The following is a 27,929-nucleotide window of genomic DNA, read 5'->3' on the forward strand; positions in this document are numbered from 1 at the left end:
GGATGGAGGGCCTGAGGTCTGGGTGCCCGGATGCCTGGTCTGGGGTGGGACCCCCCTTGGTGTTTCCGCTCTCTAAATGCCCATTCTGTGTGGGTTCCTGATTCTCTGTGGGTTCTTTCCTGCAGAGGACAATTCTCTTCCTGTCCCAGCCTAAGCTTGGGGGGCTGAGCCCAGAGCTCCAGTGGTTTGTGCCCCAGCCTCATTGGGTGGAATGCGCCTGCCACCCCCAGGCTAGACAAGGGGGCTAAGGGTCAGGGTGGGCATTTGTTGCGCCCCTTTTCGACCTTTGTAGGCCACAGTTGGGTGAGGGGCTGGACAATGAGCCGCCTCTTCCTTGAAAGAAGGAATTTTGGTGGCGACAATAGGGCCCTGTCTAGTCTTGCATGGGGGGCGGTGGCTGATTCAATTCTGCTCCCCCCCCAGGCCCTAACAAATGTCATCAAGAAAGGGGAGGCAATTTCCCCTTAGTGCCCTGGGCTGTCCACCCCCCCCTTGGCCTTTTGTAATGACTTGCCCTCCTTTCTTTCTTCAGCTGTTCTTGCCTCTTCTCCCATGACCTGACCGTGCTTTTCTCTGCCCGTTCTCTCTCCCTGCCCCCTCAGTTCTCCCCAAGTCTGTGTTGGGTTGAAGGATGTGGCAAGGACCAGAGGTACTGGTGGTGGTACAGAGCCAGTACCCTCTGCTGATTTGGGAAGTCCAGAAATAAGGTCTCAAAGGGTTGGAAATTTACTTCTAGGGGCCCCTTTGCTGGGATGGTGGTGAGGGTAGTGGGACTTGGATATCACTGAGCAGATGAAGCAGGAACTCTGAAGGCTTGTGGGAGGGGGCAAGAATGGGAGCATTCTGTCTGGCCTGGCCCCTCCTCTCCTTCCCAGCCTGCCTAACCCGCCCACCAGTCTGAGCTGCTGCTGCTGAGGCTGGTCTGCTTGAAGTCTCCGGGAGAGTGGGAAAGACAGGTGGGGAGACTGTAATGGGGAATAGCCTTAGAATGAGTGTGAGTTGGGGAGTGTTGTATGAGGGATGATGGTGTGGGAGGTAGTAGGGATGTATTTAAGGTGCAATTTCTAGGTGCCTGGTTTTGGGTACAGGGTGAGAGGATGTAATGGTGCCTCTCTGAGGCTTCGAAGATAGAAAAATGTACAAGAGGGCCTGTTACAGATAGGAGGGTCCTCGGGGAGAGTTAACTGTAGTGTAGAGGGGGTGGAGGGAGTGTGTCGGGGTGTACCCTTGCATGATGCTTCGGGGACCAGGTGTGCTGAACGAAGGGGTCATGTTAAAAGTGACAATCCTGATGGCTAGTGCAAGTATGTACAGATGAATGTGCTGACTCCCTTAGAGGGCACCGGCAGTCTGCTCTCTGCTCCCGGAGGGGCTGGAGCTGGAGTGCTTATAGGAGAGGGAAAGTGCCTCCATTAACCTCTTCTTGCCCACAGCCTGCAGTTTGGAGTCAAGGAGAACCATGGGGTCCAGGAATGAGCTGTACACTGTCTTCGGCGGACTGTCATTCCTCCTGCTACTGATGTCAGCCCAGGGGGCCAAGGGCGGATCCCTCAAAGAGAGGTGATGACAGATGGCACAGGGCAGGTGTGAGGTCTTCAGGAAACTTGCGAGTGGCACTTCAACAGCGGGGTGGTGGTGGTGGTGGCGGCACTTCAACAGGGGGCAAAACAGTGACATTTAGAAGGGGAGAAGCGGGGGGGTGAGGCAGTCCTCTGGGGGGGGGGTGCTCAGTGGAGTCTTGAGGGGAGTGCGATTCCTGGCCCCCTAGGGCCTGGCCCACTCAGTATTCTCACCTTCCCTGGCCTGGGTGCAGTCAGGGGGTCTGCTCCAAGCAGATGCTGGTGGTCCCCCTCCACTACAACGAGTCCTACAGCCAGCCAGTATATAAGCCCTACCTGACTGTGTGCAATGGACGGCGCATCTGCAGCACCTACAGGTGAGGGCTGGGGAGCCTGGACCCTGCTGGTCTTTCCGGAACTTCAGGAACCCAGACCAAAGCCCATAAACCAATGTTCAGAGCCAGGCCTGTGTTCTAGGACCACATACCAAGTGGCATGGAGGGAGGTGAGGAGAGAGGTACAGCAGACCCACGTTGTGTGCTGCCAGGGCTGGAAGAAGCGACATCCGGGGGCGCTCACCTGTGACGAAGGTGAGACTGGGTATTCCCAGGCCTGGGGATGGAGCGAGCTGGGGGGCTGGAGAGGTGGGCTGTCCTGTTTTGAACCACCCTTCTGCACCCACAGCCATCTGCGCCAAGCCCTGTCTGAACCGAGGCATCTGTGTCAGGCCAGAGCAGTGCGAGTGCGCCCCAGGCTGGGGTGGGAAGCACTGTCATGTGGGTGAGTGGTCCCTCCCCATCCCCAGTCCCACCCCCCAGTGGTGTCAGGACCTCACCACCCTCAAGGCGCCAGCTTGCCCCCATCCTTTAGCCCTCTCTTTCCCTTAACTAGACGTGGATGAATGTAGGACTGGCATCACCCTCTGCTCGCACCACTGTGTCAACACGGCAGGCAGCTTCACCTGCGGCTGTCCCCAAGGTCTGGTGCTGGGCCAGGACCGGCACACTTGCGCAGAGGGTGTCCTGGAGCCGCCAACCGGTGCCAGCATCCTCAGTGTGGCAGGTGAGTGGGAGTAGAGGTGGCAGCAAGGGCCCAGGCTCAACTGGGCTGTAGTTGACACTGTTTATTTTCAGTTCGGGAAGCTGAACATGACAAGCATGACTTGAGGCAGGAGATTCGGGCGCTGCGAGGGCGCCTGGAGCGGCTGGAGCAGGTGAGTGGTGGTGTGGGCCAGGCCCTCCCAGCAGGGTGCATCCCACCCCGCCCCCAACACTTGAGGTGTCCCTTCCTTTGTAGTGGGCTGGTCAGGCGGGGGCCTGGGTCCGGGCTGTGCTGCCCATGCCCCCTGAAGAGCTACAGCCGGAAAAGGTGGCAGAGCTGTGGGGCCGCAGTGACAGGATAGAGTCTCTGAGTGACCAGGTGCTGCTGCTGGAGGAGAGGCTGGGCACCTGTGAGTCCTCCTGCCCCTCTCTGCTTGAACCCCCATCACCCAGTAGATGCCCCCAGCTGTCCCAGATACCTTTCTGTAGTTCAACTTTCTCTTTTCCCCAAGCCCTTTCCCAACACTTAAGTCTCCCCACACTGTCCCTAGATAGCCATACTTGACCCTTTTTGGTACCCTGTCCCCAAATGACTTATTGTTGGATGAGTCTCTCCAGTGCCCTGGCAGCCCCAGAAGTCTGCAGCCAGTGTGTCTGCTTGCTTCCTTGTCATTCATCAGGCTCCTGTGAGGACAACAGCCTGGGCCCAGGTCTCAGACGGCTGAAAAGGAACCTCTCCAGAGCCCGGGTCCCCTAATTTATACAGAAACTGGCCCCACTAATCATCTGGGATGGCCAGGTGGGGAAGTGCAGATAAGGTTATCTGCCACTAAGGAGCAGTGAGTGATGGAAACTTCCAGAGCTGAGGAAGTGGGGGATGATGGATGCCTTGGGCCCACCCGAGTCTTCTGGCTGGGGTAAGGTTGCTTGGGTGAGAACCACTTTAATGCCTTCACAAATGCAGCCAGAAAGTGCCCAGATCTCTCTCTCTCTCAGTCTTTATTCTCGGTTTCTTGCTGTTATCCAGATAATTAATAAAAACCAACCACGCAAAACTGGGTCCCGCCCTCTCCTTTTGCTCCCAGCCCACCTCTCCAGTTTGTGGGCACAGGTCTGGGGTGGGAGGCAGGAGTGGTTAATGCCACGGAAGGAAATGAAAACTGGCTCAGAGAGGGAAAGCCTCAAAAGAAAGAGAAATAAATTAAAAGCCCTCCCAGCCCCTCCAGCCAGGGTTCAGTTCCTTTCCCCAACTCCCCAGGGAGCAGAAGTGAATGCAGCACCTGATGTCTGCCTCTTCCCTTGTGTGTGGTTAGAATGGTACAGCAGGGCTGCAGGGGACTGGATTGGGGCCAGGACCACTAAAGAACCGTACCACAGGGACAGGGGGAAGCAGAAATGTGGAGACCAAACTGGCATCTAGGAGTAGGCTCACCCCTGGGCACCTGGGTATGGGCAGGATGAGGCCTCTATGTGAGAAAAGTCCAGCCTCCACTAACAGGAGGCTCCATGGGAGGGAGTGTGAGGGTGCTGAAGAGTGTTCCCAGGATAAGCCAGGAATGTTCCAGGCATTGCTTCCAGCCACAGTGTGAGGAGTCCACACAAATGGAGAAGTCCACTGAATCTGTGGACCTGTGGGAGGGTACTGGTCAACAGAATGGATGAGTCCACTGGCCAATGTGGGGTGGAGAGGGAGAGAAGATCACAAAGGAAAAATGTCCACTGGGGAAAGGATGGTGTGTTCACACCCTCGTGTAGGTGAGCCACTAGAGATGGGGAGGCAACCATCCCACAGACAAAATGGCACAGGAGGTGGGTGGGGGTCAGAGTGGAGAATGCGCCAAGGCAGGAGAGTATATGGGAGTGGGGAGCTGGGAAGGGGCAAGGAGTGGTGCTGTATCCACATTCACTTCAGAAGTTGAAGATTCCAAACAGGGGAACAGTGGGGAGAGGAGAAACAAGGAAGAGGGCTTGGCCCTGCTTCAGGGCACAGTGGGCTGGTAGGTGTGGGAGCAAGGTGGGGGGAGATGGGAGGGGAGTTCAGAGCCGGGCCTCGCCCACCCCTCCAGACTTCTTCAGATAGTCACCACCGCCCCGGCCATCAGTGGAGATTTCCCGGAAAACGGTGAGCATGGAGTGTCGGACTCTGTCAGCCAGAGCTGGGACGTCGTCTGGTGTCAGCCCTTCTGTGGGCACTGGGGGCAGCACCCGTACCTGACATCGCCCTGGGAGGGGGTGAGCACCATCATGGCCTGTATACCTAGGCCTTTGCCCACAGGTGGGGCACAGTTTCTGAGCTCTCCTGCTACTCCCTCCCCAACTTTTCAGTTCAGTTCTCCCTACCCTGGACAACTGCCCCTCTGCTTGCCAGCTACTTGGTGCTCTGAGACCTTCCTGCACAAAGCCTTTTCCAACCCCCTGGGGTCCAGACACCTCAACAGCACCCTTTCAGCCCCCATTGTCTCAGTTTAGCCTTTACTGCCAAGTGTTACTACAGCCTCGCACACACAGGCCTATTTCTCCCACTGGAGAGTAACAGCCCCTCTAGGAGGGACCAAGTGTTACCCACGTAGCAGGGTATGGTGGGTGCTTAAATATTTATTGGTTGATGTGTGGTCACACTGGATGATCCTTTGGACATCTCAGTTCTGACACTAACCCATCTTCCTCCCTGGTGGGGACACCCTTCTAGCCTATCTCATCCATGGTCATTCTGGCCACCCCCAGCCCCACGTCTACTCAGGGCCCTCACCCGAAGTGAAGCGGCGCTCCTTCTTGCAATAGAAGTCTTGATAGGAGGACATGACTATGGGGACAATGGGAACCTGGGGAAAGGGAAAAGCAGACAGCCCACAGTTCCTTTCAAAGCCCCATGACAAGCCACTGCCAACAAAGAAAGGGATGGTGGAAGCTGGGGGCTCCATAGCAGAAGGGGAAGTAGTAATTACCTGGGCTTGGACTGCAAGGTGGAAGGCGCCACGTTTGAAGGGCAGCATGGAGCCATTGTGGTTTCTTGTGCCCTCAGGAAAAACCCAGACCCGCACCTGGGGAAGATAGAGGGTCAAGAAGACATACACAGAGGGGTCAGAATATGGTTGTGACGCTGTAATGAGACCTCTGAGGCCCCATGGCCCTGCGTCTCAGCTTATTTACAACTGCTCTGCTCCACAATGCCCCCGGCCCTCCTTTTCCACAGGGGGACTCACATCCTGGGTGAGCAGGGTCTGGGCAACTTCAGACATGACACTGATGGCATCCCCTGTGCGCTTCCGGTCAATGAAGATGACTCCTGCCAGCCAGCATGCCAGCCCAGCAGAGCCAGCCCACAGCAGCTCACGCTTGGCAATGGGCACACAGCGGCCTGGCAGTACCTCCATCATCCCTAGGGTAAAAGGTGAAGGGTGAAGGCCAAAGGAGGCAAAGTGTCATGGAAAGCAGGTCTCAGCTACTAAGGACTGGAGATAAAGGGAAAAGGAGACTGAGGGGAGGGGCCAGGAAGACCTGAGTGGAGGAAGAGGTGATTAAACATATATTAGCCTGTTTGTGCGGGGGGATAAGGGGAGAAGGGAGCCAGGGGGCAAAGTTCAGATGCAGGGGAGGTGAGGACCCCTAGAGGAGGAGATTCTGGGGAAGGAGGAAGGGCATGGCTGGGGGAGGTGTGCCCTGAGAAGGATCTCACCAAGCAGGTCGAGTGAGCTCTGGTGGTTGGAGACCACGACGTAGGGCTGTGAGGGAGGGAAGTGGTGAGCCCCACGCACCTCCACTCGGATCCCATACAGGTATTTGATGTGGAGCAGCATCAGGCGCAAGATCCTGTGGGGTCATGGCAAGGGGTTCTAGCAGGAACCACTGATACCCGTCTGCATGCCTCAGTTCCCCCATCCCACCCACTGTCTTTCAGGGCATCTTTGCAGTGTTCTCCCCTTCCCTGTCCCTGGGCGCTCTCTGCTTTCCCTACACACCCAACATCCTCCCCATCCACTGCTCACTTCTGACTCTTAGGTTCTCTCATCACCCCAAATCCCCTGGCCCTCACTTCATGTTCTCAACGTTGCGTCCTCGCACAGCACACACAGGGATGGCGAGCACAGCCAGGAAGAGAATCCAGCCATTGTAGAAGGCCATCTTGAAGAAGTATTTGGCACTGGGGCTGCAGAACCACAGGGCGGGCAGCAGGAAGAGCAGCAGCAGGAGCAGCAGCAGCAGCACAGTCCATACCCCCGGCCACAGCTCCATTCTGGCCACCTGCAGGGGACAGGGCAAGGGACAGTGGGCCTGGTCCTGGAGGGGAGTGAGGCGTGTAGGGCACAGAAGGCAGGGTTTGGGGAGCTATGAGGACAAAGGCCAGAGACATAGGATGGGGTCAGGGCTCCAATCAAAACCTGCGGAGGGAAGCCGCTCTACGATGGGGGTGGGGAGGACAGGAGCTCAAGACTGCTCTCCCACCCCTCTCCTGGAAGGCTCCAGAAATATTCACAAGGACAAGAGACATGAGACATGGACATCCACAACTCAGATATATGATAAGAGGACATTAATAACAGCAGTAACTAACACCTGTAGTTGGTAAGGTTTTAGGGCTAACTGATAGGGTAGCCACCAGCCACATACGGCTGCTGAGCACTTGAAATAGCCTCGTTTGAACTGAGATGTGCTGGAAGTGTAAAATATACATTAGATTTCAAAGACTTTGAATAAAAATCAGAATGTAAAATATCCCATAATAATCTTTTGTAGTGATTACACTTTGAAATTTTAACCTTTCAGAATACTGGGTTCAGTAGAACATACTATTAAAATTAAATTCCCCTTGTTACTTTTTCCCTTTTTTCATGTATCTACCAGAAAATTAAAAATTACATGTTGTTTGCATTATATTTCTCTGTTGGATTAGCACTGAACTACAGACTACGTTAAACCCTTAAATATGAACCACACAATTTACATTTTATAGGAGAGGTTAAATAACTTACCAGAGATGATACGGCTCCTAAGAAGCACTTCCTAGTTTAAACCCAAGCAGCTTGTATTCCCAACACAGTTACGCTGCTGCTCGTATGTACACACATAGGTGTACATACAGCAGATACGGTTAAGGGACAAAACACCCACAGACATTCTCAAGAGCGCACTGGCAAGCATAAAGGCTCTGTCACTAATGCAAACACAAAGACTGACCCGCTCACACCAGAAGGCTAACTTCAAGTCACGCCCAGTAACAAATGAAGGAATGTAGTAAATGCATAACTAGAAAATCCCCTCTCCGCTAAGGCAGCCACCCCCACCCCCCCTTCCCATTCCCAGATAAACCCATGGACATACCAGGAGTAGCTACCATCTATTAATCCTCCCTCCACCGTCAGGCAAACAAATCCTTCTGCCCTCTTCCCCCCTCTTCCTGGGACACTGCAGGCAACCTGGTCAGGCAGATACAATATTTAAGTCCTGACTAAGTGGGGGAAAAAAAAGGAGGGCAGAGAGTAAAAGACACATCATATCACCTTCTCTGGGAGGACAGAGTTCAGGAGGAAGAGGTGTAGGCAGGCACACAGAACCTGCCTTCTAGGCTCTTCCTCCTTCCTCCACTCTGCCCCACTGTTGGGGGCAGGGTCAGAAATCACGAAATGGTGTCAACCTGTCACTCCCAGCAAGACTACAGGCACTCCCTTCCAATGACAAGAAAGTCTATGTTCAAAGGTAAGTCCATTGCCAATCAGTGAAGGCTAATAGACCCTAGAAAAACAGGAAAATCTGCCAACTCTACAGCTGTAGGCTCTGAGCTGTTCTATCCCGCTGCCCCTGTTAAGTCTGGTCCAGCATTTCTCCTGTGGAGTATTTGCAACAGGATCCTAACTCTGCTTTTCCAATTTGTCATCCACATGGCAATCAGGGATCCTCCTGTGACACAAATCTGAGCATTTCCCTGTCTTGTTTACAGGCCCTTTAGGCAAGTTGACTTCTCTTTCCATTTTCGGCCACACCCCCACAAAGGCCTTTTTCATTTCAACTCTAGTTCCTCAGACACACCACAATCCTCCATGCTTCTGTGCTGTGAACAGGCTGCTCCATTGGCTGGAATGCCCTTCCGCTTCTTCACTTGCCTCACACAGCTCAGCATCACACTTTGGAAGCCTTCTTGAACCCCACCTGGCCTAAGTTTTCATTACACTTTTATCTTGATCACTGGATCTCAAAGTGTAGAGACACACGGATTTTTGGACCTCATCCCAGATCTCCCGAATCAGAAATTCTGGGCATTGGGCCCAACAATCTGTATTTTAACAAGCCCTCCAAGTGAGTCTGGTGCACACACACGTCTGAGAACCACTGATTTTGACACCACTGTGTATGTAACTGCTCACTGGCATTTCTGTTCCTTTCCCAGTCTGTAAGCAGCTTGAGGGTAGGCACTCCCAAAACCCGGACAGGAGGAGTCAGAGAGGTGGCTCAATAAACATCTGTGGAACAGATTATAATGCTGAGTGCACACCCACACAGCCATAATTAATGACAGAGATGATCAGGAATCAGATAGCTACACTCTCGAGAACTATTAACTGTGAAAAGATAAGTCACCAAGAAAACAATGAACATAAGAAGCCTAACCATAACCTATTCTGAAATATGCACATACAATATACCATCACATTGAAGGGAAAGTACCAACAATCAAGATGGAGCATCCCATCTCATACAGAAGAGAAACATACAGCATGAGGATTAACATGCCACAGGGGAGAGATGCTGCTGTCATCAAAAAGATGCCAACTGTGCAAAAAGAGTGGGGAACAGATAATGTGCACAGCAGGGCTGACTCCGTGGGATGCATTGAGCTCCATGAAGACAGACTGTCCATAGCCACTGGAGAGAGAATGTATGTGAAGAGACACAGGCCAGGAAGGTCAGCAAGGTAAGGCATCTGGGGATGGTTTTCTGGGGACATGTAGGCTTGTCGCCTTTTTCTCTAATACATGACATTAAGTGACCCTCTCCGGAGCAGAAATATCCAAGATTAATAAGCACCACGGAGTGCCAAATGGGTTAATGTGCATATATATGACTCACAAAAATATACTGCCAATAAAATTATGAAATGTATGTAGTATGTATAACCAAAAGCACAGATGCTGTGGACATGTCACATCAGTGTAAGTATGATAAATAAGTAAAGGATCACGCATAGATGTCGTGTGTACTCTGACTAGGAAAACACAGGCAGCAAACAGGCCAACCTGATCACAACAGGAGTATACACTAGTTCACTAAACCACAGGATCCCACACATGAGGATTATCGCATACGACAGCATCATGGACATAATATACGAGATATGAACCAAAACAAGGCTTGATCTTTACATGCAGAAGTAAACATGCAAAAGCATAAAATGTGCAAGAAACATGAAACCACATAATGGATGCAATATACAAAAACTCACACACCTGAACAATGTCAAGACTGGACATGAGACATGGACATAAGAGGAGAATGGGCAATTCTGATGGAAAATAACACATTGTTTCTCCACAAACCATGGATAGTATAGGGAGAAGCTAGCTGCACATAAGCCATTAAACATGTCAAAGGCACAGACTCCATGTAGAAAACATGGCCCCCCACAAAGCATCTGTGTGTCAGTAAGGATCTAGCCCAGTGTGGATGGCCACTGAGAAAGTCCTGTGCCTAGATGGAAACAGAGGTGTCTGAGGGCATTCCTAGGAAGCAAATTCTGCTGGGGGAAGGAGGGTAATAAACCTCCTTCTCCCGGCCACAGCCCCCTAAGAGTCACGTGGGGCCAAAGGGCAGGAAAAGGAATTGGGGAAGATGTCAGGAATTCCCTCTTCAGGACTCTCTATCCACACCCCCATCCCAGATTCACAGGGTCACCGGGTCTCCTCCCTCTCGGGGACCCTCTCCTTTCCCCAGCAACCCTCTCCCCAGTCCGCCTCCCAGACCCAATCTCTCCCCCATCCCCTCCTCCAAGTCCCTCTCAGCACCCTCCTCCCGCTTCCTCCCATCCCTTTCCCGCCCCCACCTCAGTGGGGTGGGGGGCCCGGGGGGCTGGCCCCCTCCCCAGCCAGGCTGCGGCAGCGGTGGTGGCGGGTGGCTGTGTCTCTGCCTCGGTCGGGGTGTCGGTGCCAAGGGGGCCACAGGATTTGGGGGTGTCCTAGCCCCGGCCGATGGAGGGGAGGTGAGAGTGGGAGGCTGGGCCCATTGCGGTAGGAATGGTGGGGGGGTTGTCCCCCCAGCTCCCTCCCTCCCTCCCTTCCTGCTGTCTCTCTGAGGGCTGGGGCTGCTGTTGCCGCTATCCCCCCCCACCCCTCCCCAACGCCTGCTGGTTTCCGGGGCTGGCCAGGAAGTAGGGGGCGGTGACGGGCGGCCCGTTTTGCCAATCGCCTCCCAGGGACCCAGGCGTCTCCTCCCCGCATCGGCCAGTCTCCTCTTGGTAGCTCCGCCCCGCGAGAGCTCGGCTGGGCTCGGCCTCCGTCTCTGGCCTTCTCTCTGGTTCCAGCTGCATCTTTTTTTTCCTCCAACTCCCTTTCAGCACTTATGGCTTGTGTGTCCTTCGGTGCTGTATTCCTTCTTTGGCCCATTCCTTCTTCATCAGCTCTCCTCTTCCTGGAAATTTCACTTGGTTTCTTTCATTCTCCTTAACTCCCTTATCCGCTGTTTATTCCCTCCAACTCCAACTGTTCTCCAAAAACCTCTTTCTCACACCCCCCCCCCCCTCAACTCCAGGTATTTTCAAGCACCTACTATATGCCAGTCACTGAGTTCTCCACCTGTCGTCTTCTCTCCACGGCTCCATCTCCCTGGCCCTCTGGCTGGTCTCTGACTTTTGCCCTCCTCCCGCCGTCCCCATCTCCCCTCAGTCCAGCTCCCTCCTTCAACCCTCTCTCGGGTCTTTAAAGAGAAGGGATACTCTCAGGCCCTCTCCCTGCCCCTGTACTTCCCACGCTCTTTACCCTCAGTACTTTTGCTTTTCTAGTTCCTTCCTATCGGTCTCCTTAGTCACTGAAGCTGAGACAGCCCTTCTCCCCAACATAGAATCTAGGCGTATCTTTTCCAATAGAAACTGGGCATTAGGTTGCTTAAAAAAAAATGAGAAAGAACGCTAGATTACTCTGGGAGGAGCATGCCTCCTTAATTGTGTACTCCTGTATCTCTTCCCTTTTCAGCCCCTGATCTCCTCTTCCCCATACTTCCATTATCCCTTTACCAGGATCATTCATTCCATTACTCCTCTCCTTGGTTTCCACCTCTTTCTCAGTAACTCTTCTCCTAAACCCATACAGGCATCCTGTACCTTCACCTCCCGCCTCTCCTCTAGGAAACTCCCAGCCTCTCACCTTGCCTCACTTGAGTCACGTGGGACCTTGTATCTGGGTGTGGAACTGCCCTCAGCCTCTGTCCCGGCTGCCAGACACAGCTTCGCCCTGCTTCAGTGTACACACCCTGAGATAGATGTAAAAAACACTGGTAGTGGGAAGACTGTTATCTAGTTCCGCTCCTTGGGCCACAGTGAGGGTTACTGACTGCAGAAAAGGCCCAAACTCGTACAAAAAGGCCAAGCTCTGGCTTTCCCAAGTTCCGGGGGTCCAACCCAGGAGAAAGACCCCAGTTCTGGGGGACACATTACAGGACGGAAGGGGCGGGCCTAACCCCACTCGGCCGCGGTCGCCCAAAAAGGGGCGGGCCTCGCCCCTTCGGCCCCTACTCGCAAAGGGGTGGAGCTAGACCTTTATCTGCTTTTAAGATTTAAAAAGCAGTCGGGATCAACTCTGTCATACTGTGTCACATTAGAAAGGTGTGGGCCCTTAGTTCTGTTCTGCAAATCACCTAAGGAGGAGCGGGCTGAGTCCTCCAGCCGAGGGAGATGGGTTAACACCAGCGCCCCAGATCGATGCTCGCACCCTCCAAACGAGCTGATCCCCGTTCTGCTCCCTTCTTCACTAAAAGGGAGGGGCGAACACAAGTTCTGCTCTCTACGTCACCTCCGAAGGAGGCCGGAGCCATTTTGAACCTTGCGACCCGAGCATTTGGTCTCCCGCCGAGCTTTTCGCCGTCTTTCCCGATCTCGGCCAATCAGGGGTGAAAGAAACTGACCAATCAGCCTAGAGAGACCACAGCCGGAGGACCCGGATGAGGCCGAGCCAAGGCCTTTGAACCCTAAACCCCGCCAATCGTAGAGCAGTCACCATGGCGACAAGATAGAGGAGAAGGGGGTGGGACCAGAGAAGGCTCAACCCTCACGGGATTGGCCCACCCCTTCCCGCCGGCTGCTACGCACGCGCATTTTACCTAACCACCATTTTCCGTCGAGTTCCAGCCAATCAAGTGCTCTGGAGCCCTACACTCCAAAGTCCAATAGGATTCCAGACATTCTCTGAAAGGGGACGTGAAGGAAAGAAAGGCAACTTAGAGTAGGCGAGGCCTGTGTAGCCCCGAACCAATTGCTTTTGGTCTTTGGTTATGATTGGCAGCTAATCAGACGAATAAAGCTCCCCCTGGTCGTGCGACGGCACGTGTCGAATTGTTACCAATCCGTCCGCGTTGCACACTGACTGAGACTGTATTAGCCAATGAGCATTGTGCAAGGGCAGGACGGCGCAAACCTCGCCCCTACACTTTGGACCAATCCTTTCTTTTGAACTGTGTGATTGTCAGTCACTCAAGCCAATAGTGCTTAAGAAAGCTTTGGAGCCCGCCCAACGACCGTGGGTTGGAGGCGGTTTCTCGTTGTTGGGGCGTGTGTGTGTGTTTTTGGGGGATTAAGGGGTACGTGAAGGCGAAACAGAACTGGCCATGGCAGCAGCAGAGGATGAGGACGGGGGCCCCGAAGGGCCAAACCGCGAGCGGGGCGGGGCGGGCGCGACCTTCGAATGTAATATATGTTTGGAGACTGCTCGGGAAGCTGTGGTCAGTGTGTGTGGCCACCTGTACTGGTGAGGATCCGGGAGGGGGAGAAAAGAAGGGCTCACCTCCTTACTCGGGGGGTGGGGTTGTGGGCGGGGTGGCATACAATTATACAGATAATCGGAGGGCACATTCACATCGGTGAGGCCCGAGGAGGGGACTTAGGTCTCTTTGGGTCTGTGTGGGCCAGAGAGTCATATCTGTACAGAGGAGACTCGTGGGACGGAGAGTCATAGGAACTAGGAGCTGAGGGGTATGTATGGTGTGTTAAGAGGATTTGAGGCGGGGTGGGCGTCACAGCACATCTGTAACAGGTGAGACCCGAGAATGTGAGAGGTCTAAGCTGTACAGGTGTTAATAGATTAGACTCAAAGATTAGGGGTGGGTAGGGGACACCTAGGGAATGTGGGATCACATTCAGGCGAGATGTTGATAGGGAGTGGTATGACAAACCCGAGAACAAGGGCACTGAAGGGGCAATCCTAAGAAGTTAAAGGATGGTGGAAATGGGGACATTATTGAGCCTAGAAGAGAGGAAAAAATTGTTTGGGAGTGATAGGGACAAGGATGGGGCTGGGGGCTGAAAGAGGAGATCTGGAAAGCCTTGTTTGAAGAGACCTGAAAACTTAAGTCAAAAGGCAGAGAAAGGAGGAGGAGATGGGTGCGTGAGTGCATGCATGTGTGTGTGTGTGTGTAGGGGGAGAGGAGAGGGTTGAGCATGTTGAGGATGGATATTACTTTACATGTTGTAAGATCAGAGAAATCAGAGAAGCAGGAAAGCCAGACTAGCTGTCATGGTAGAAATTGTAAAGAAAAGGAAAAGAAACAGGGAATACCTGGGAAGAGGGGGTGAGATCAGACTCTTGTGAGGTTGGGTCTGTGTCTGTCTTTTCTGTAGCTAGTTTGACCTTCTTTTTTTCCCCCCCATCCAGTTGGCCCTGTCTTCATCAGGTGCGTACTCAGAGGAGATGAAGAGGGAAATGGGGAGGTCTGAGGAGTTGAAAGACCCTGCTGTGAACTGGAAACCACTTCATTTTCTCCCTCAGTGGCTGGAGACGCGGCCAGAGCGGCAGGAGTGCCCAGTGTGTAAAGCTGGGATCAGCAGAGAAAAGGTTGTTCCTCTTTATGGGCGAGGGAGCCAGAAGTCCCAGGACCCCAGGTGAGAGAGAGGGGGTGTTACTGAGGGAAGATGGAGGGCTTCTGCCCTGGGAGTGGGGTGTGGAAGGGAAGAGATGGTTTCTCATTGCTAGCCCCTCTCCCGTCCTTCAGATTGAAAACTCCACCCCGCCCCCAGGGCCAGCGACCAGCCCCGGAAAGCAGAGGGGTGAGTCTTGTCTAATTGTGTTCCTTCCCTGCCAAAGACCTGCCCAGTTCTCCTCTGACTTTGTCCACCTCCTGTAGGGATTCCAGTCATTTGGAGATACCGGGGGCTTTCACTTCTCATTTGGTGTTGGTGCTTTTCCTTTTGGCTTTTTCACCACCGTCTTCAACTCTCATGAGCCATTCCATCGGGGTACAGGTAAGAGCCTTCCCTCAGCTCAGGCCCCTTCCCAACCTAGGAGTGGATGCTTCTTCCACAGCTTTCCTCTCTCCTACAGGTGTGGATCTGGGACAGGGTCACCCGGCCTCCAGCTGGCAGGACTCCCTCTTCCTGTTTCTCGCCATCTTCTTCTTTTTCTGGCTGCTCAGTATTTGAGCTTTGTCTCCTTCCTGCCCACCTCCAGCCAGAGGAGAATCAGTATTGGGGGTCCTTGCTGACCCTTCCTTACTCCTGGCCCCTCCTTCCCCAACTCCTCCCTTTCTATTGGCTAAGGCCACGGCTACTTTCTAGGAGGCTGTGGGTAGGAGGAGTGACATCTGTGCAGAGTATGGGAGAACCTTCTGCTCTGAACTCACTGAGTAGCATCATAACTCCCACCTCTGGGACAGGAGGACAGACAGAAGAGGATGTCTGTTTCTCCTCTCTCCTGATCCTTTGCTTTTCCCCACTTTTACTGATTTGATGTTGAAAGATGAACAAGGCTCCCTCTGACTCTCCCCTACCTTCCCCCTGTTGATTTAACTTAATTTTTCTCTCCCTATTGTCTAATATGGTTTCTGCCTCTAAGTGCTTTCTTCCCCTCACTACCTCCTTTATTATAAATTCAATAAACAAGGTGAGATGTATTGATGGGAGCTCTGCCCACTTTTGTCCTTTCCTCCTTCCTTCCAGGACAGGAGCATCTTATCCCCAACTGAGTAAATATCTGTGTGGTATGGGGAGGTGTGAGGGTGAGCCCCTCTTCTTCAAGACTCTCAAGGATTCAGGGGGTGAGGGTGTCTCACACACACTCACTGTCTCTCTCACACACACACAGACAGACATGTGCACGAGAGCAAATAGGCGAGGTGTTTACTTATCACTATGGGAGGCTCTGGTTGTGGAAGCAAGTTTGGTGAGGTGGGGTACAGGTTATATAGGGGGAAAGTGCTCTGAGGCCAGGACAGAGCAGCTGGGGGCAGGGGGAGAAAAGGGGGCTGACAGATGGGGTCTAGCTGTCACCCCTCAGGGCCCGGCTGCACCGCTCTCAGCTGCCTCTGGCTCCTCTGACTGATTCAGCTCTGCGCGCTCCTCCTCCTCCTCCTGGTTTTCTGGGGCCTTCCTGGGGAGGGGGATTGGGGAGAATTCTGCACATGGTTTCTAGCGCTCCGTCATTCCTGCCCCCACACCCCTCCTTGCTGCCTGGTGGTCCCAAGTCTGAGCTGTTTGGCTTTCTCACTCACCTTTCCTCTCTTCGGGGTCGCTGTCTTCGCCACATGATGGCCCCAATGAGCAGGGCAGCGACCCCCAGGCCTCCCAGGATCCCCAGGGCCAGGGCTACAGTTCCCAGTCCCTGCCCTTCCACAGAGCCTGTAGAGAGATGGGGAGAAGTGAGGGCCCCCACCACTCACCATTCCTTTCTTGTTGACCACCCATCCCCAAGTCCCGTTTGGGCCCTCTGCTTCCAACCCCTCACCTGCGATGGGCTCCTCCTCTGCTTCTGAAAGGCAAAGTCAGAGCAATTTAGAAGGGAAGGTCTAAATTTGAGAGAAGGCTATTAGTGGGAGCCCTGATTGAGTCTTCCCCTTTCTTGAGAGGAGAGAGGGAACAGCTGGGCTGCTCTCTCAGGAGAGTTTGGGTGGGGCAGAGGAGGCCTGGATGTGGGTGAACCAAGGAGGAGTGGTGTGGTTCTTGGAGACAGTGCCAGGTTGGGCTAGGGAACTGGTATCCGCACTGTCCCTTAACCCAGCCCCAGGATCCCTGGGGTTTGGAGAGAGGTTTTTCTCACCTATGACGACGCGGACAGCCGGGCTTTCCTGGGGCCCATGGCTGGGATAGGTGGCCACACAGCTGTAGCTTCCCTCATCGTCAAACTCCACATCACTGAGAAGCAGCACAGGGCTGGGGGCAAGGTGCAGGGGTATGCCCTGGGGGTGGAAGGGGGACAGAGACTTATAAAATCTCCACACATCCCATACTTCTGTCTTTGTCTTTACATCCTCAAGTACTCGGTTGTCTTTCCCAACTCCTTGCCAGCCTCTCCGTGAGCCTCCTATTCTCATTGCCAGTGATGTGTCTCTCTACTTCCCAGCCCCCTCCCCAAGTCACTCACATCCTTGATCCAGTGGATCTGAAGGGAGGACTGGGCAGGGGTTTCACAGGTCAGGGTCACAGTACCACCACGAACTAGTTTTCCACCTTCTGGCTGTATCATCACTTGGACCTCTGGAGGCACAGGCTCTGGGGCAGAGGGCATGAATGAAGTTGAGAGTTATACCTGTGTGGTCCTAGTGGCCGTGGGCTTTCCTCTTCCCTGAGGGTCTCTACTCACCCCAGACTCTGAGCTGGATGGAGGCTGTGTGTAGGGCTCGACGCCGGGGAAGTCCAGGGCTGAAGCTACAGGAGAAGGTGAGGTGGGGAGCTCCTCCCCAGGCTGGGGTCACCATCAGCGCCGACTGGAGTGTGAAAAGCCCTGTCTGAGGGTGTCTCGTGGTCTCTTCCAGCACAGACACTCCTGTGCAGGGAGGGGAGGGTAAGGCAAGATATCCCAGGGTGGGTGTGGGAGAGGGATCAGAAAGAAAGCAGCTGGGAGGGGAGACTTTGGGACTTACCTTTGCCATCAGGTATGAGGAGTTTCCCGTCTGAATGCCAATTAAGAGTCCCTGCAGGATAGCCCCCCTCGGACACACATGTCCCCACCTGGGGAAAGAGTGACCTTCATTATCTTTGAAAATAAGAGACTACACACAACACACACACACACACACACACACACAGAACTTACACTCCCCTTCCTCTTCTTAGGACTGCTTTCTACTCCCCCCCCACCCCCACCTTCTGCTACCTTATTGGGGACACCAGGCACGAGTTCAGAGGCAGGAGAGACAATTTCTGGCTTCCCAGGAATCTCTGAAGGAAGGAAAATTTCAGTCAGAGGCTGCAGCTTTGAAGACTCACACGCGGGTGTAGGATCTAGGGCAGCTGAAGTCACAGGTTCTCCCACACCAGGGCCAAGGAATCAAGGGCTGGGGTTAAAGGCTTTTCCTTAGATGAGAGGTGGGCCATGGAGAAGGTCCTGGAACTCTTACGGTAGACTCGGACTTGGTAGGCGGACCTCATCTCCTTTCCATTCCTGCTTGTTGCCTGACACCGGAAAGTCCCCTCATCCTGGATCCCTACTGCTGGCAGGAGGAGGGAACCATTGGGGAGCACTCGAGCCACGCTATCCCAGGAGTCTCCCTCGGGAGACAGGACCTTCCAAGCTTCTGTGCGACCTGTGTTCTGAGGACAGAGGAGAGGGGCCTGAACAGTGCGAGTCCTTTGGGAAAGGACTCATGAGACAGGGAGGTGGGGAAGGGAATCATTCCTGGTCTCTGGAAGCAGGGAAACTGTGGCAGGAGACCTGCTTACCAGTTTCCATTCTAGCTGTTGGGGTGGTTTCTTGGGGGCTCCCCTACAGTTCAGCACCAGTGGCTTCCCAATCCGGGCCGTGATGTTTCGATCGCCTACTACTGCCCCTGGGAGACAGTACAATGGTGGAGGGGTAGGAAGGAAGGGAGAGGCTAACAAAACTAGGGGAGGTTAAGATGGGTGAGGGAGCTTGAAAAGCAATGCCAGGTTCCACAAAGTTCTGGGCAGATTTGGAGAGTGGGATGAAATGCTTTCTACGGGGAGGATTGGTGTGAGGGGCGGGGGGGAAAGGCTCACCCCACAGGCTGAGGACCAGCATCCAGGCTCCTGCTGCTGCCCCTGCTGCCATCCTGCTTCCTTCCCAGGCTCCTGGCTCTGTCTGCCCCTCACTGCTGTGGCCACGGCCCTAGGTGGGGCTTGCACCCTCTCCTCTACCCCCATCTTCCCGTCCTGTCCCGCCACAGGGAATGCTAGGAATTCATGCTGCTTGGACAAGAGTCCTTCAGGTAGGAGGAGAAACAATGATCACCCCACCCTTAGGCACTGCCGGTCTCCAGGCACAGCCATATCCACGGTGGGAGGGGGGGGGTGTACCTCCTAGAATTTCTCATTACTCAGGACCCCAACTCTGTCTACTGAGGGCTTGCCTGGTGGACGAACTGGAGCCCATATGGCTTAGGTAAGGTTGCTGGACGACAGGGTTCAGGCCTGGCTGTTGCCCTTGGGGAGGGTTGAAGGTGAACCGTGGGACCTGGGTGGCGAGGGGAAGGCTGGGAGGAGTCGGGGGAAACACCTGTGTGGGGTTTTATGAGAGACAGATTTTGTTCTGGGGTTTCTTATGTTTTTGAAAATAATGCTCAACTAAACCCAGGGAAAAAAGAAATTTCTTTATTTAAAACTGTGTTTTTTTTTTTTCCTTTTCTGTGAAACTACAAGTTTACAAGTGAGGAGAGAACTGCCCCCAACCCGTTCATCCTGCCCACCACCCATCATACACCCATCCAATCTGCTCCCTTCCAGTCCTGCCTGGATCTTAGACAGGAGAGGTTTCCTCACTAGGACAGTCTTGTAAAATCCTGAGGATGTTTGAGGGGCTCAGCTGGTAGGTTTCTGGCCAAGAATAGGACATGGGTGATTTTACTTTCCCCCATACTTGGCTTTTTGTAATCTCCCTCTTCTCTCTCCCCACCCTCTTGATTTTGAACTGAGAAAAAAAAATGCCTCATTTCTGGGGAAGTTGAGGGAGATACACATACAGGTACCCCAACCCACATTCACCATATTTGGCAATAACCCCTTCCCCATTCTTTCCCCTCCAGTCTGCAAAGAGTAGTTTAAAAAGATTTAAAGACGTGTCACTCACAGGGGAAGGTGGCTCTTCCTCAAAACTACTGAGTCCAGCCCTGCCCAGGGGTGCCGTGTGTTTGTATGTGGGGGGAGAAGGGGATAGGTCAGCAGAACAAGCCCCTGACTACCTCCACATCAAATGCAGCAGAGAGCTGCCTGCATAAGCAAAGAACACTTAAGTGATCGTACAAGCAAAAATACCCAAGTCATTTTAGGGGGGCAGGCTTGGGGCCCTGCTAAGCATACTTTCTGATGGATGGGACTGGAGCCAGGTGGGCCTCTTTACAAGTTCTATTTGTTCCCCTTTCTCTTATGACCCCTTCGGCTATCACCCCTAACGTGGGGAAGTAAGAAATTAAAACAAAAACAAAACCAATATATTTATAAAAACATCTACTTCCCCAAACTAAAAATTAAGAACCAATAACAAAACAAAAAATTCAGATAGTACAGATGGATCCCAGGGTTTCGTTTCTTTCCTTTAAGAAACAAAACAAAACAAAACAAAAACAAAACCCCAAAGCCCAGTCAACAATTCCCTAAAGTAGCAGAAACTCCCTCCGAGGTAGATATCTGAGTCAGACACTCTCGTCCACCGAGCGATTCTATTGGTTTAAGATGAGCTGCGTATGAGGTAATAAAGCCATCTGGAGGGGCAGGGGTGGGGAGGCACAGAGTTCATGGCCCATATCCTCTGTCCAGGAGTGTCCCCAGTTTTGGCATCTCTGGTCAGGCAGGGCTGGCTTCTCCACAGATCCCAGAGCAGGTTAAGTGGGGTAGAGGAGGGAAGAGTGGGGGAGCCCAGAGAAAGATACAGAAATGAAATACAGTATGGCAGGTAGAGCAAAGGGAAAGCAATCTGAACAACAGAATTCTGAGTGTGTGGTGTATGTGTGAGAGAAAGGGAGAGAAGAAAGACAAAGGAAAAAAGGGGTTGAGACCCCACTTTCCCCTTAGGGGACCCCATTTTCCCTGCCATGTAGTCAGTACCCCCAGCACTGGAGAGTCTGGTCAGGGAAGGGATGACCCCATTTGCCCTTCTCTGTCTTGTGCTTCTCCTGTGTCTGGGGTTTGTCCTCTGGATGCCTGCGTCCTCTTCAAGAGTCGCCTTGTGAGCCCCCACCCCTGTGGCCCTAAGGGGCAAGATCAGTTGGAAGTGTCAGAGTGAACGCTCCCTGGTCCCTCTGTCGGAGATGTCACTGAGGATGGGGTTACAGCCTCCTGCCAGCCACCGTTTGCCTAGAAAAAGAGAGAGGTTAGGGCAGGGAAATCCAGTATGGGAGACAACACGGCCAGAGGAAAGCCGTCCTGTCCAGGTGAGAGGTGGACAAAGGGAGCGTCAGGTCTTCACTCACCCTCATTTCCCGAGGGCTGTACATCTGGCCTCCCCCAAGGTTATCCCCGTAGCCCCCTGGCCCCATTGAGTGTCGGAGTGATTCCACCTGCAGGCAGCAAAGAAGGGCAGGACATGGTGAGGAGTCTCATACCCTGGAGAGCAGGAAACCGAGTTTGGGCAAGCCCTGGTCGAGGGGAGACGGGCCACCTGACCTGGGAAGCAGAATAGGAATCTCCGTTGAGCCCGGGCATCCCCAGAAACATGTCTCCAGATCCTGAGAGATTGAAAGAGCCGCCAGAGCCTTAAGGGAGCAGAGAGGGTATTAGGGAAGAGTCTAACAGAGCCTGAGACTCACCACAGTCCTGTGTTTCCAAAAAGCCCTCTGAACTAGTTCCGGGAGTGTGCTGCTATACACAACTTATCCCTAAGACACAGCAACACTCAGGGGCAGGCTGTGTCTGAGCCTCCCCCTCCCTCCCTGGCCACTTGCTGGAAGACAGTTACTTCGCTGGACTGGCCTTTGTCCCCTGACATCTCCACCCCATCTCAGCTAGTTCCCTCTCATCCCAAAAGGCCCCCTCTCTGCTGGGATCCTGTCTAGATAGGAAGTGGGAACAAAGGCCGGAAGTGTGCAAGAGAACCAGCCAGGATGGCAGCGGGGTCCACCTGCAGAGGAAGGGGGTGTCGGGGAGCTGGTGCGGCTGTGGCCCCCCTGGGTGACTGACACGGCAGTCTTGACGGCATAGATGTTGGCCTCCTCTTGGAACTTTCCAATATTTTTCTTATAGCGGATCCGCTTGTTGCCAAACCAGTTGGAGACCTGTGAGGCATGGAGCAGAAAGGAGGGTCAGGTGCAGACCTTCCCCCCGCAACCCCCCGCCCCCCGTAACCGCCTCAGTCAGTTGATCAGAGAGCTTTTAACCTGAACACCACATCCTGGCCCTGAGTCCCACCCCATACCTGAGAAACAGTGATCCCACACTTCTTGGCAAGCTCCTCCTTAGCCTCCTCACTAGGATACGGGTTACTCAGGTGGGAGTAGAAGTACTCGTTGAGGACCTCAGTGGCCTGTTTGCTGAAGTTGCGGCGTTTGCGTCTACAGAAGAAGGAGAATGGTGGTGAGGCAGCTGCTCTCCCAGCAGGGCGTCTGTCTTGCACCACTCTAGAGGGCGCCGCTGCCATGAAGCACTGTGTTGTGTGTGAGCCAATGGCCCTGAGGCTGGGAAAAGTGGGGGGAAGGAGCCCCACCTGGCATCCAAGAAGCGGGAACGCAGGATCATGACAGCCTCACAGGTGCTCTGCTTGAGCTGCATCTGGATGGCACTGAACTTTCGGTGGATGATGCTCACCATGCGCTCCATCTCCTTGGGAGCCACAGGCCGTGTGCGGCTCTGTTCCCTCAGCAGGTTCATGACGTGCGTCGTGAACTCGTTACATGCCTGCAGTGGGCGCCAGGGGCTGTGAGGAGGGGACCTCTGGTCTTGGGATGCCCTGTCCTCTCACCCACGCCAGCCTGGTCTCCTCACCTGCTCATACTTCTCCAGCTCCGAGTGGTAGATGTGGCGGATTTGGGCAAGTTTGCTACGATAGTCGGAGTGTTCGATGGAGTTGTCAGGGGACACGCCGCCCCCTGAGGCTGCGGCGGCTGCAGCTGCTGCAGCAGAGCCCCCCCCTTTCTCAGGCCCAGCCACACCCTCTGCCAGAAGCATGTTGTCCAGGCGCATCAGCTGTGGGTCCACCGGCTCCTCCTCTTGGGAGCTTCGAATGCTGAGGCCTAGCATGCAGGCGAGTGAACTTAGGGACCCAGGGAACCCACAGCCAGCTCGTAGCCCTCCTGGTGTCTCCTGGAGACCCACGTTTCTAGGCTTTGGTTCCCTCTCCATTTTCCCTTAGCAACTTCCCTAACCCCTACTGTCCTCAGTGCCCCGAAATGTCAAACTCTTGGCCTGAGCCCTCTAAAGGACAGAGTTCAGTCCCCAGAGGTGAGGAATCAGAGGGGGACTCACATACCGGTTTTCTCCTTGATTTCGCACAGGACACTAAAGAGAGCAGGCTTCATGCGGTGGCAGTTAAGGGCGTGTTTCCTTGGGAGGAAAGGGAAAGAATAGTTGAGAAGCTACAAGAACAGAGGTGGGGCGGGATGGGGGTACCATGAGGGTGAGGGGGAGCCTGGGAACAAGAAGGGAGGTAGAAGGTGGGGGTGGGGACATGACGGAGTTGAGCGGGGAGACAGCTCCTGGAATGTGGAGATGTGGGGAATTTGGCTTTAGGAAGATGGGGGGGAAGGTGCAGGCAGCAAGATAAAGGCACCACAAGCATACACGGGGCTATGGGAAATGGGCCTAGAAGGGGACAAAGGGAAATTTTGGGGTGACTGCCAACTTGAGAGTGACTAGGTAGATTTCAGATGAAAGGAGATGGAGACTGTGAGAAGAGTCAGAGTTTGAGGTGCCAGAGACGGGGCTGGGGATTTCAATACAGATGCGTATGGGGGGTCCTGGGACTGACCAAGGCAGGAGGCTCTGATGCTCCTAGTGTCTGGCTGAGCAAGGGCTAAGGGTTGGATGAGGACCCTTGGGAGGGTGGGCAAGTGGTGGAGAGGAGTGGTAGGAGCTCTGGGATGGACCCAGGTCTGGAGAAGATGGGGGTGGGCTGGGTGGAGAGTTAGGAACACAGACAGCATAGCAGTTTCTTAGTCTCAAAGCCAGGGCAGGGTTCTGGAGGTAGAAGGATGTTCCAGGGAGGTACAGGGGTCAGTGAGAGGTGGGGGGTGGGTGGGCAGTGAGACCACCCTGGGCTCCCCTCTTTGAAGGTTTCAGGGTCTGGTGGTGAAGGGAGGTTTGAGAGGGATGGCTTATCTCAGGACTAACAGGAGTAAGGAGAGAAGAGAGCTGTAGGATCCTGGAGAGGGTCCTGGAGTGGGGGGTGGGGGTGGGGATTCCCAAAAGATTCAGAGCTTGTGAATGGGGCTTCTGCTGGGTCTGTGTAGGGTCCCGGGGTGGGGGCACTCACTTGGCCTGGGCCTCATCCAGGCTCTGGTCGGTGATGGTCATTATCTGCTGCAGAATGTCCCCGATGTCTTGCTTCCCTCGGCCTCCCGGGACCCCCCCGTTACCCCCACCGGGGTCTCCGCCGCCGGGAGGCTCGCCAGGGCCCCCAGGCTCCCCACCCACCAATCCCAGGCCCCCCCGGCCCCCGCCTGGAGGGGGCGGCCCCAGCAGCCGCTCGTCCATAGTTGGGGGGGGGGCCCTGAGGCCCCCTCCCTGCTCCGCCCTCCCCCGCCTGGTTACTCCCCCCCCCCCCCAAACTCGGTGGGGCCGCTGCTCCCTCCGCCCCAACCCCCACCCGTTTCTCCCCTCCCGGCTCCCTCGGAGGTTCACCCCCGGCCTGAAGGGAGACCTGGGGTACCGCTGGGCCCCCCACAGGAGACCCCGGCCCCCGGCGGCGGAGAAAATGGAGCCGGAGAGAGAGGAGGCCCAAGCGGGGGTGTGTGTGAGAGAGAGAGGGAGGAGGGAGGAGGGAGGAGAGGGGGAGCGAGGGAGGGAGGCTGGGGGAGGGGAGCCGGGGAGGAAGAGGAGGGGAGAAGAGAGGAGGAACAGGGAGGAGCTGGGGGCGGAGAGAGACACACAGAAGCAGAGGAACTGGGACCGAGTGGAGGAGGGGAGAGGGAAGAGGGGGCGAGGGGAGGAGACTGGACCTACGGGGAAAATATGCGAAGGCAACCGGGCTGCAAGTCGTCGGTCTGGAAAGCGGGGCTTGTTGGGGCTAGGGGACCGCCGCCTGGGTTCCGAATCAGGGATCTAGGTTTTGTGGCCTCTGGCCGCTAGAATGCCTGGGTTCACAGACAGCTCAGTTCATATTTCTTGTCCTAATGATTCCCCTCCCTGTTCTACTTAATTAAAACCAGGAGAGGGGGGTTGGGGGAGTATAATTAGGGAGGTCTCCAGCCGCTGCTTAATGAGCCAGTAATTAACCAGCCAGGGAGGGGAGCTGGCCTCTCGCCAGACTAGGGAGAGAGGCGGCCTCCGGCCTCACCTTCCTCTCCCCCGCCCCCCCACTGCCCCTCCCTCCCCACCGCAGCCCCAAACACCAGTCTTCTTCAGTTGGGAGAATTACATTTATTCATACAACCAAAACATCAGACTCTGAGCAGCCGTGGGGAGGCAGGGGGCGGAGTACTAAGTGTCCATTCACAGCCTGTAGACCCCGCATCCTGGGGCTGGGGGTGCTGGTGGTGGGTGGGAGAATGGCCTCTTTACAGTGCCCTCTCTGTCTTCTTACTGAGAAGGAGGGTGGGACTGTCTGTCAGGCCCTAACCTTGGGAGATTTGCCTTTTCTTGGGAGATAGGGAGGCCTGAGCCCTCAGATTCTGCCCCCTGGGGATGTCTCCACAACTCAGGACTTAGAACCACTCCTTGTGATCAGAGGAGGGGGTAGGGTGTCCCTCAGTGGCTGGGATTCCTTCATTGCTTCAAGCTCCCACACACTAGGGGAGGGAGTTAAATGACCATCCTACTTTGACTATGCTCAGGTTTTGAGGACTTTCACCCCCTCCATTCCCAGGAAAGGTGGATGAGGGTGATGAATATTGAGATTTCTCCTGGGTCCTCCAGTCTCTGGTGTCCCTGCCACACAGTAGTTGAGGGCTGGCCAGCTTTGAGCCCCAGAGTGCGGAGTGGCTGGTGGGGTGGCTCAAATCTCAGCAGGTATGTGTTGGGGGCCGGGACCTTTGCTCCTCCATTCGACCCCCACCCTGAACTCTCAGCAGCAACTCCAGGAGCTCCTGTCCCCCTGGGGGTAGGGGAGGCTCTGACCGCTGGGCTTCCATCCGCTGGCACTGGAGGAGTGGAGGGGAGGGAGGGTGTTGGTGAGGTTTTAAGAGGAACAGGCCTTGAAAGGAGCCAAGGCTGGTGGAAGGGGTATAGGGGATACCTGTGATGGGCATGGTGGGGACTAGGCTAGGCAAGGGGGCAGATGCTAGGGAGAGGGAGGACCAAGAGACCAGGAACCGTGGATCTTGCCTTTTGGGTAGGTGTCTCACCTGGTGACTGAGGATAGTGCTGTAGAGCTGTTCTCTGTCCTCAAGAGGCCGGTGTGTGGCTGGGGCTCTGTTTGGGGGATTCTGCGGGATGTGGAAGGTGGCTCTCTGCTCCTCTAGGCGGCGGGACTGGGCCTCTGCCACCAAATCCAGAAGGAGCTCAGTCTGTAGGGAGAGCAGGGAGGCGGAGCGGGGCCCCAGGGCTGGGAAAAGGAGAGGTAGGGTTCAGAGACCCAGAGAAATTGGCAGACAGGAGCTTTGGTGGTGCAAGGTGTTTAGGCACTTGGGGTCAGAGCTGAGGGGCTGTAATGGGGAGTCAGGAGGAGGTGGGGAGAGGGCCCAGGATGGAGTGGGCCTTGGTAATGGGATCAGGAAGGATGTGGGCATCAAGGTCAGGGAGCTCCCGGGTCGGATGAGGGTACCTGTGTGACGGGTCCCTGAAGGAGGAGGGGACGGAGGAGCAGATCGCCAAGGCCGAGTGCTGGTGTTCATAGGGGGCCAGTCATGCTCATCCTGATGGGGTCCCTGATGCTGAGAGACACCCGGTGCAATCAAGCCTGGGTGTGGTGGGCAGGGGGCTAGGCCAACAGCCCATCTCTTCTCTCTGTGTCTCTCTGTTCCTGCCTCAGTTTGTTCAAACCCTTCTAAGTCCCCTGAAACCCCTGTCACTACGTTGCTGTCCCAGGTCCTCTCACCTCCCTTTCTCCCAGTGTCAGCCTCCCCAACCCGGTGCGCAGCTCACCTGGTCATCTTCCTCTTCTTCCTGGGGTCTCTCGGCCTCCATCCCCTGAGGGGGAGAAACTGAAGGGGGAAGGGTAGCTGGGATTTGGGAGGAGGGCTGGAACCCTAGGTTCCTGAGGGGAGTGGGGGCTGGAAGGGGTGGGGGTGAGCCAGGGGCTGGATGCCTGGGTACTGAGCAGGAAGCTGGGTTCCTGGTCAGCCCCCCCCACGGGCCCCGCCCATCCCTGTCAACTTCCTCCAGTTCTGTTTTCCCACCCAAACTGCTTGCTTGACCTCTCTTGCCCCAGGGGAGCACAGAGACTGGGAAAAGCTCCTCCAGCTGCAGTAGTGGAGGGTGTTCATGATGGGGAAGGACTCTTGGCCTTTTCATCTTGGGTCTCAGTTGACCCCCCAACCCCAGGCTCTGTTCTCTCTACTCCCCTCCTCCCCTTCAGCTCTTTCTGTCAACACAGGAACTAGCTACACAGGAAGTGGTTTTACTCCTCAGAAACCCCCCTCCCGCCCCCAGGCCCCTTTCCTAAGAGGACCCCGATAGAGGCTTTGACCCTCCCCTGTGTCCCAACTTCCCAAAGACTTATGGGGACTGGGAGGGGCATGGTTCCAGTGGGAAGCAGAGGACTCAGGCCCAGGGATGTTGGGCCCTCAAACATATACCTCTAGGAGTGACTTTAACACCACAGTACCTATTTGATGAATGTGTGTTGAATAGTTATCCCTACCCTCCAGGTGCTTACAGTCTATTCAGGGTACAAGATATGTACCAAATGTGAGATGAGGGTCAGGGGTAACTTTCCTCTACTCATGAATGAAGGATACAGAAATGGAAAAGGGAGACAACCACCTCCCTGGTATGGTCTCAGTGCTGGTCAGGCTGCTTGGCACCAGGGTAGGAGCAGGGTAGGGATATTTTAGTACCTCTAAATGGCAACCTGCCCTATTATGTTTACAGCTGAGCATGGCTTAGAGCATGAAATGTGATGAGATCGGGTTCTACCATTTAATGCCTTGCGACCTTGGGCAAATA

The 27,929-nt window shown here is 54.7% G+C and overlaps 6 protein-coding genes across 17 annotated transcripts; 2 read left to right on the top strand and 4 right to left on the bottom strand.

The window, feature by feature from the left end:
• Positions 1-5: 5 nt before the first annotated feature.
• On the top strand, positions 6-4,281 carry EGFL8 (EGF like domain multiple 8). 4 transcript variants are annotated; one of them, XM_059399931.1, is made up of 9 exons: positions 9-956; positions 1,434-1,560; positions 1,814-1,936; positions 2,037-2,149; positions 2,244-2,339; positions 2,451-2,621; positions 2,693-2,772; positions 2,856-3,009; positions 3,280-4,281. In XM_059399931.1, exons 2-9 carry the CDS (start codon positions 1,460-1,462, stop codon positions 3,354-3,356), a joined length of 915 nt encoding a protein of 304 aa, XP_059255914.1. In that variant the 5' UTR covers positions 9-956; positions 1,434-1,459; the 3' UTR covers positions 3,357-4,281. The 4 variants fall into 4 exon arrangements, with proteins under 4 accessions (XP_059255912.1, XP_059255914.1, XP_059255913.1 ...); XM_059399929.1 differs by lacking the exon at positions 3,280-4,281 and having other exon boundaries at positions 6-956; positions 2,856-3,273; XM_059399930.1 differs by lacking the exons at positions 9-956; positions 3,280-4,281 and having other exon boundaries at positions 973-1,560; positions 2,856-3,273.
• AGPAT1 (1-acylglycerol-3-phosphate O-acyltransferase 1) lies at positions 3,582-12,031 on the bottom strand. 5 transcript variants are annotated; one of them, XM_059399938.1, is made up of 7 exons: positions 11,947-12,031; positions 6,633-6,841; positions 6,276-6,409; positions 5,803-5,978; positions 5,545-5,640; positions 5,349-5,421; positions 3,582-4,821 (listed from the first exon to the last, which is right to left on the bottom strand). In XM_059399938.1, the coding sequence occupies exons 2-7, from the start codon at positions 6,830-6,832 to the stop codon at positions 4,637-4,639; spliced, it is 864 nt and encodes a 287-aa protein (XP_059255921.1). In that variant the 5' UTR covers positions 6,833-6,841; positions 11,947-12,031; the 3' UTR covers positions 3,582-4,636. The 5 variants fall into 5 exon arrangements, with proteins under 5 accessions (XP_059255921.1, XP_059255922.1, XP_059255918.1 ...); XM_059399939.1 differs by lacking the exon at positions 11,947-12,031 and adding an exon at positions 11,354-11,443; XM_059399935.1 differs by lacking the exon at positions 11,947-12,031 and adding an exon at positions 10,632-10,897.
• Positions 12,032-13,298: 1,267 nt separating this feature from the next.
• On the top strand, positions 13,299-15,679 carry RNF5 (ring finger protein 5). The gene is made up of 6 exons (XM_059399947.1): positions 13,299-13,542; positions 14,446-14,464; positions 14,560-14,672; positions 14,783-14,837; positions 14,915-15,032; positions 15,112-15,679. The coding sequence occupies exons 1-6, from the start codon at positions 13,403-13,405 to the stop codon at positions 15,207-15,209; spliced, it is 543 nt and encodes a 180-aa protein (XP_059255930.1). The 5' UTR covers positions 13,299-13,402; the 3' UTR covers positions 15,210-15,679.
• A 202-nt stretch (positions 15,680-15,881) lies between these two features.
• Positions 15,882-18,877, bottom strand: AGER (advanced glycosylation end-product specific receptor). Of its 4 annotated transcripts, none has more exons than XM_059399944.1 (11): positions 18,741-18,877; positions 18,444-18,550; positions 18,122-18,314; positions 17,878-17,942; positions 17,645-17,732; positions 17,365-17,547; positions 17,146-17,273; positions 16,822-16,960; positions 16,510-16,533; positions 16,277-16,403; positions 15,882-16,180 (listed from the first exon to the last, which is right to left on the bottom strand). In XM_059399944.1, exons 1-11 carry the CDS (start codon positions 18,790-18,792, stop codon positions 16,081-16,083), a joined length of 1,206 nt encoding a protein of 401 aa, XP_059255927.1. In that variant the 5' UTR covers positions 18,793-18,877; the 3' UTR covers positions 15,882-16,080. The 4 variants fall into 4 exon arrangements, with proteins under 4 accessions (XP_059255927.1, XP_059255923.1, XP_059255926.1 ...); XM_059399940.1 differs by having other exon boundaries at positions 15,882-16,155; positions 18,741-18,807; XM_059399943.1 differs by lacking the exon at positions 16,510-16,533 and having other exon boundaries at positions 15,882-16,155; positions 18,741-18,807.
• A 432-nt stretch (positions 18,878-19,309) lies between these two features.
• Positions 19,310-26,251, bottom strand: PBX2 (PBX homeobox 2). 2 transcript variants are annotated; one of them, XM_059399946.1, is made up of 9 exons: positions 26,168-26,251; positions 23,137-23,210; positions 22,653-22,900; positions 22,375-22,565; positions 22,087-22,222; positions 21,793-21,946; positions 21,339-21,427; positions 21,146-21,232; positions 19,310-21,029 (listed from the first exon to the last, which is right to left on the bottom strand). In XM_059399946.1, exons 2-9 carry the CDS (start codon positions 23,183-23,185, stop codon positions 20,937-20,939), a joined length of 1,047 nt encoding a protein of 348 aa, XP_059255929.1. In that variant the 5' UTR covers positions 23,186-23,210; positions 26,168-26,251; the 3' UTR covers positions 19,310-20,936. The 2 variants fall into 2 exon arrangements, with proteins under 2 accessions (XP_059255929.1, XP_059255928.1); XM_059399945.1 differs by lacking the exon at positions 26,168-26,251 and adding an exon at positions 24,139-24,431.
• Positions 25,230-26,695, bottom strand: GPSM3 (G protein signaling modulator 3). Its single transcript, XM_059399948.1, has 3 exons — positions 26,587-26,695; positions 26,168-26,367; positions 25,230-25,963 (listed from the first exon to the last, which is right to left on the bottom strand). Exons 1-3 carry the CDS (start codon positions 26,654-26,656, stop codon positions 25,826-25,828), a joined length of 408 nt encoding a protein of 135 aa, XP_059255931.1. The 5' UTR covers positions 26,657-26,695; the 3' UTR covers positions 25,230-25,825.
• Positions 26,696-27,929: the final 1,234 nt, after the last annotated feature.

Source organism: Mustela nigripes, chromosome 5 (genome assembly GCF_022355385.1).
Source record: "Mustela nigripes isolate SB6536 chromosome 5, MUSNIG.SB6536, whole genome shotgun sequence".
Classification (NCBI taxonomy): domain Eukaryota; kingdom Metazoa; phylum Chordata; class Mammalia; order Carnivora; family Mustelidae; genus Mustela; species Mustela nigripes.

Excerpts from the sequence above, each read along its gene's own strand:
- EGFL8 (XM_059399929.1), top strand. The coding sequence starts at position 1,460 with ATGGGGTCCAGGAATGAGCTGTACACTGTCTTCGGCGGACTGTCATTC. Across the intron at positions 1,561-1,813 it reads GGCGGATCCCTCAAAGAGAG|TCAGGGGGTCTGCTCCAAGC; the intron begins GTGATGACAGAT and ends GCCTGGGTGCAG. Across the intron at positions 2,340-2,450 it reads TGGGAAGCACTGTCATGTGG|ACGTGGATGAATGTAGGACT; the intron begins GTGAGTGGTCCC and ends TCCCTTAACTAG.
- AGPAT1 (XM_059399938.1), bottom strand. The coding sequence starts at position 6,832 with ATGGAGCTGTGGCCGGGGGTATGGACTGTGCTGCTGCTGCTGCTCCTG. Across the intron at positions 5,641-5,802 it reads AGACCCTGCTCACCCAGGAT|GTGCGGGTCTGGGTTTTTCC; the intron begins GTGAGTCCCCCT and ends TATCTTCCCCAG. Across the intron at positions 4,822-5,348 it reads GGAGCGCCGCTTCACTTCGG|GGCGATGTCAGGTACGGGTG; the intron begins GTGAGGGCCCTG and ends ACCCCCTCCCAG.
- RNF5 (XM_059399947.1), top strand. The coding sequence starts at position 13,403 with ATGGCAGCAGCAGAGGATGAGGACGGGGGCCCCGAAGGGCCAAACCGC. Across the intron at positions 14,838-14,914 it reads CAGCCCCGGAAAGCAGAGGG|GGATTCCAGTCATTTGGAGA; the intron begins GTGAGTCTTGTC and ends CACCTCCTGTAG. Across the intron at positions 15,033-15,111 it reads GCCATTCCATCGGGGTACAG|GTGTGGATCTGGGACAGGGT; the intron begins GTAAGAGCCTTC and ends TCTCTCCTACAG.
- AGER (XM_059399944.1), bottom strand. The coding sequence starts at position 18,792 with ATGGCAGCAGGGGCAGCAGCAGGAGCCTGGATGCTGGTCCTCAGCCTG. Across the intron at positions 17,943-18,121 it reads CTACCAAGTCCGAGTCTACC|AGATTCCTGGGAAGCCAGAA; the intron begins GTAAGAGTTCCA and ends TCCTTCCTTCAG. Across the intron at positions 17,548-17,644 it reads CCTCATACCTGATGGCAAAG|GAGTGTCTGTGCTGGAAGAG; the intron begins GTAAGTCCCAAA and ends CTCCCTGCACAG.
- PBX2 (XM_059399945.1), bottom strand. The coding sequence starts at position 24,359 with ATGGACGAGCGGCTGCTGGGGCCGCCCCCTCCAGGCGGGGGCCGGGGG. Across the intron at positions 23,211-24,138 it reads CTGGATGAGGCCCAGGCCAA|GAAACACGCCCTTAACTGCC; the intron begins GTGAGTGCCCCC and ends TTTCCTCCCAAG. Across the intron at positions 21,030-21,145 it reads ACAGCCCTCGGGAAATGAGG|GCAAACGGTGGCTGGCAGGA; the intron begins GTGAGTGAAGAC and ends CTCTTTTTCTAG.
- GPSM3 (XM_059399948.1), bottom strand. The coding sequence starts at position 26,656 with ATGAACACCAGCACTCGGCCTTGGCGATCTGCTCCTCCGTCCCCTCCT. Across the intron at positions 26,368-26,586 it reads TTCAGGGACCCGTCACACAG|CCCTGGGGCCCCGCTCCGCC; the intron begins GTACCCTCATCC and ends TCCTTTTCCCAG. Across the intron at positions 25,964-26,167 it reads GCACTATCCTCAGTCACCAG|TGCCAGCGGATGGAAGCCCA; the intron begins GTGAGACACCTA and ends CCACTCCTCCAG.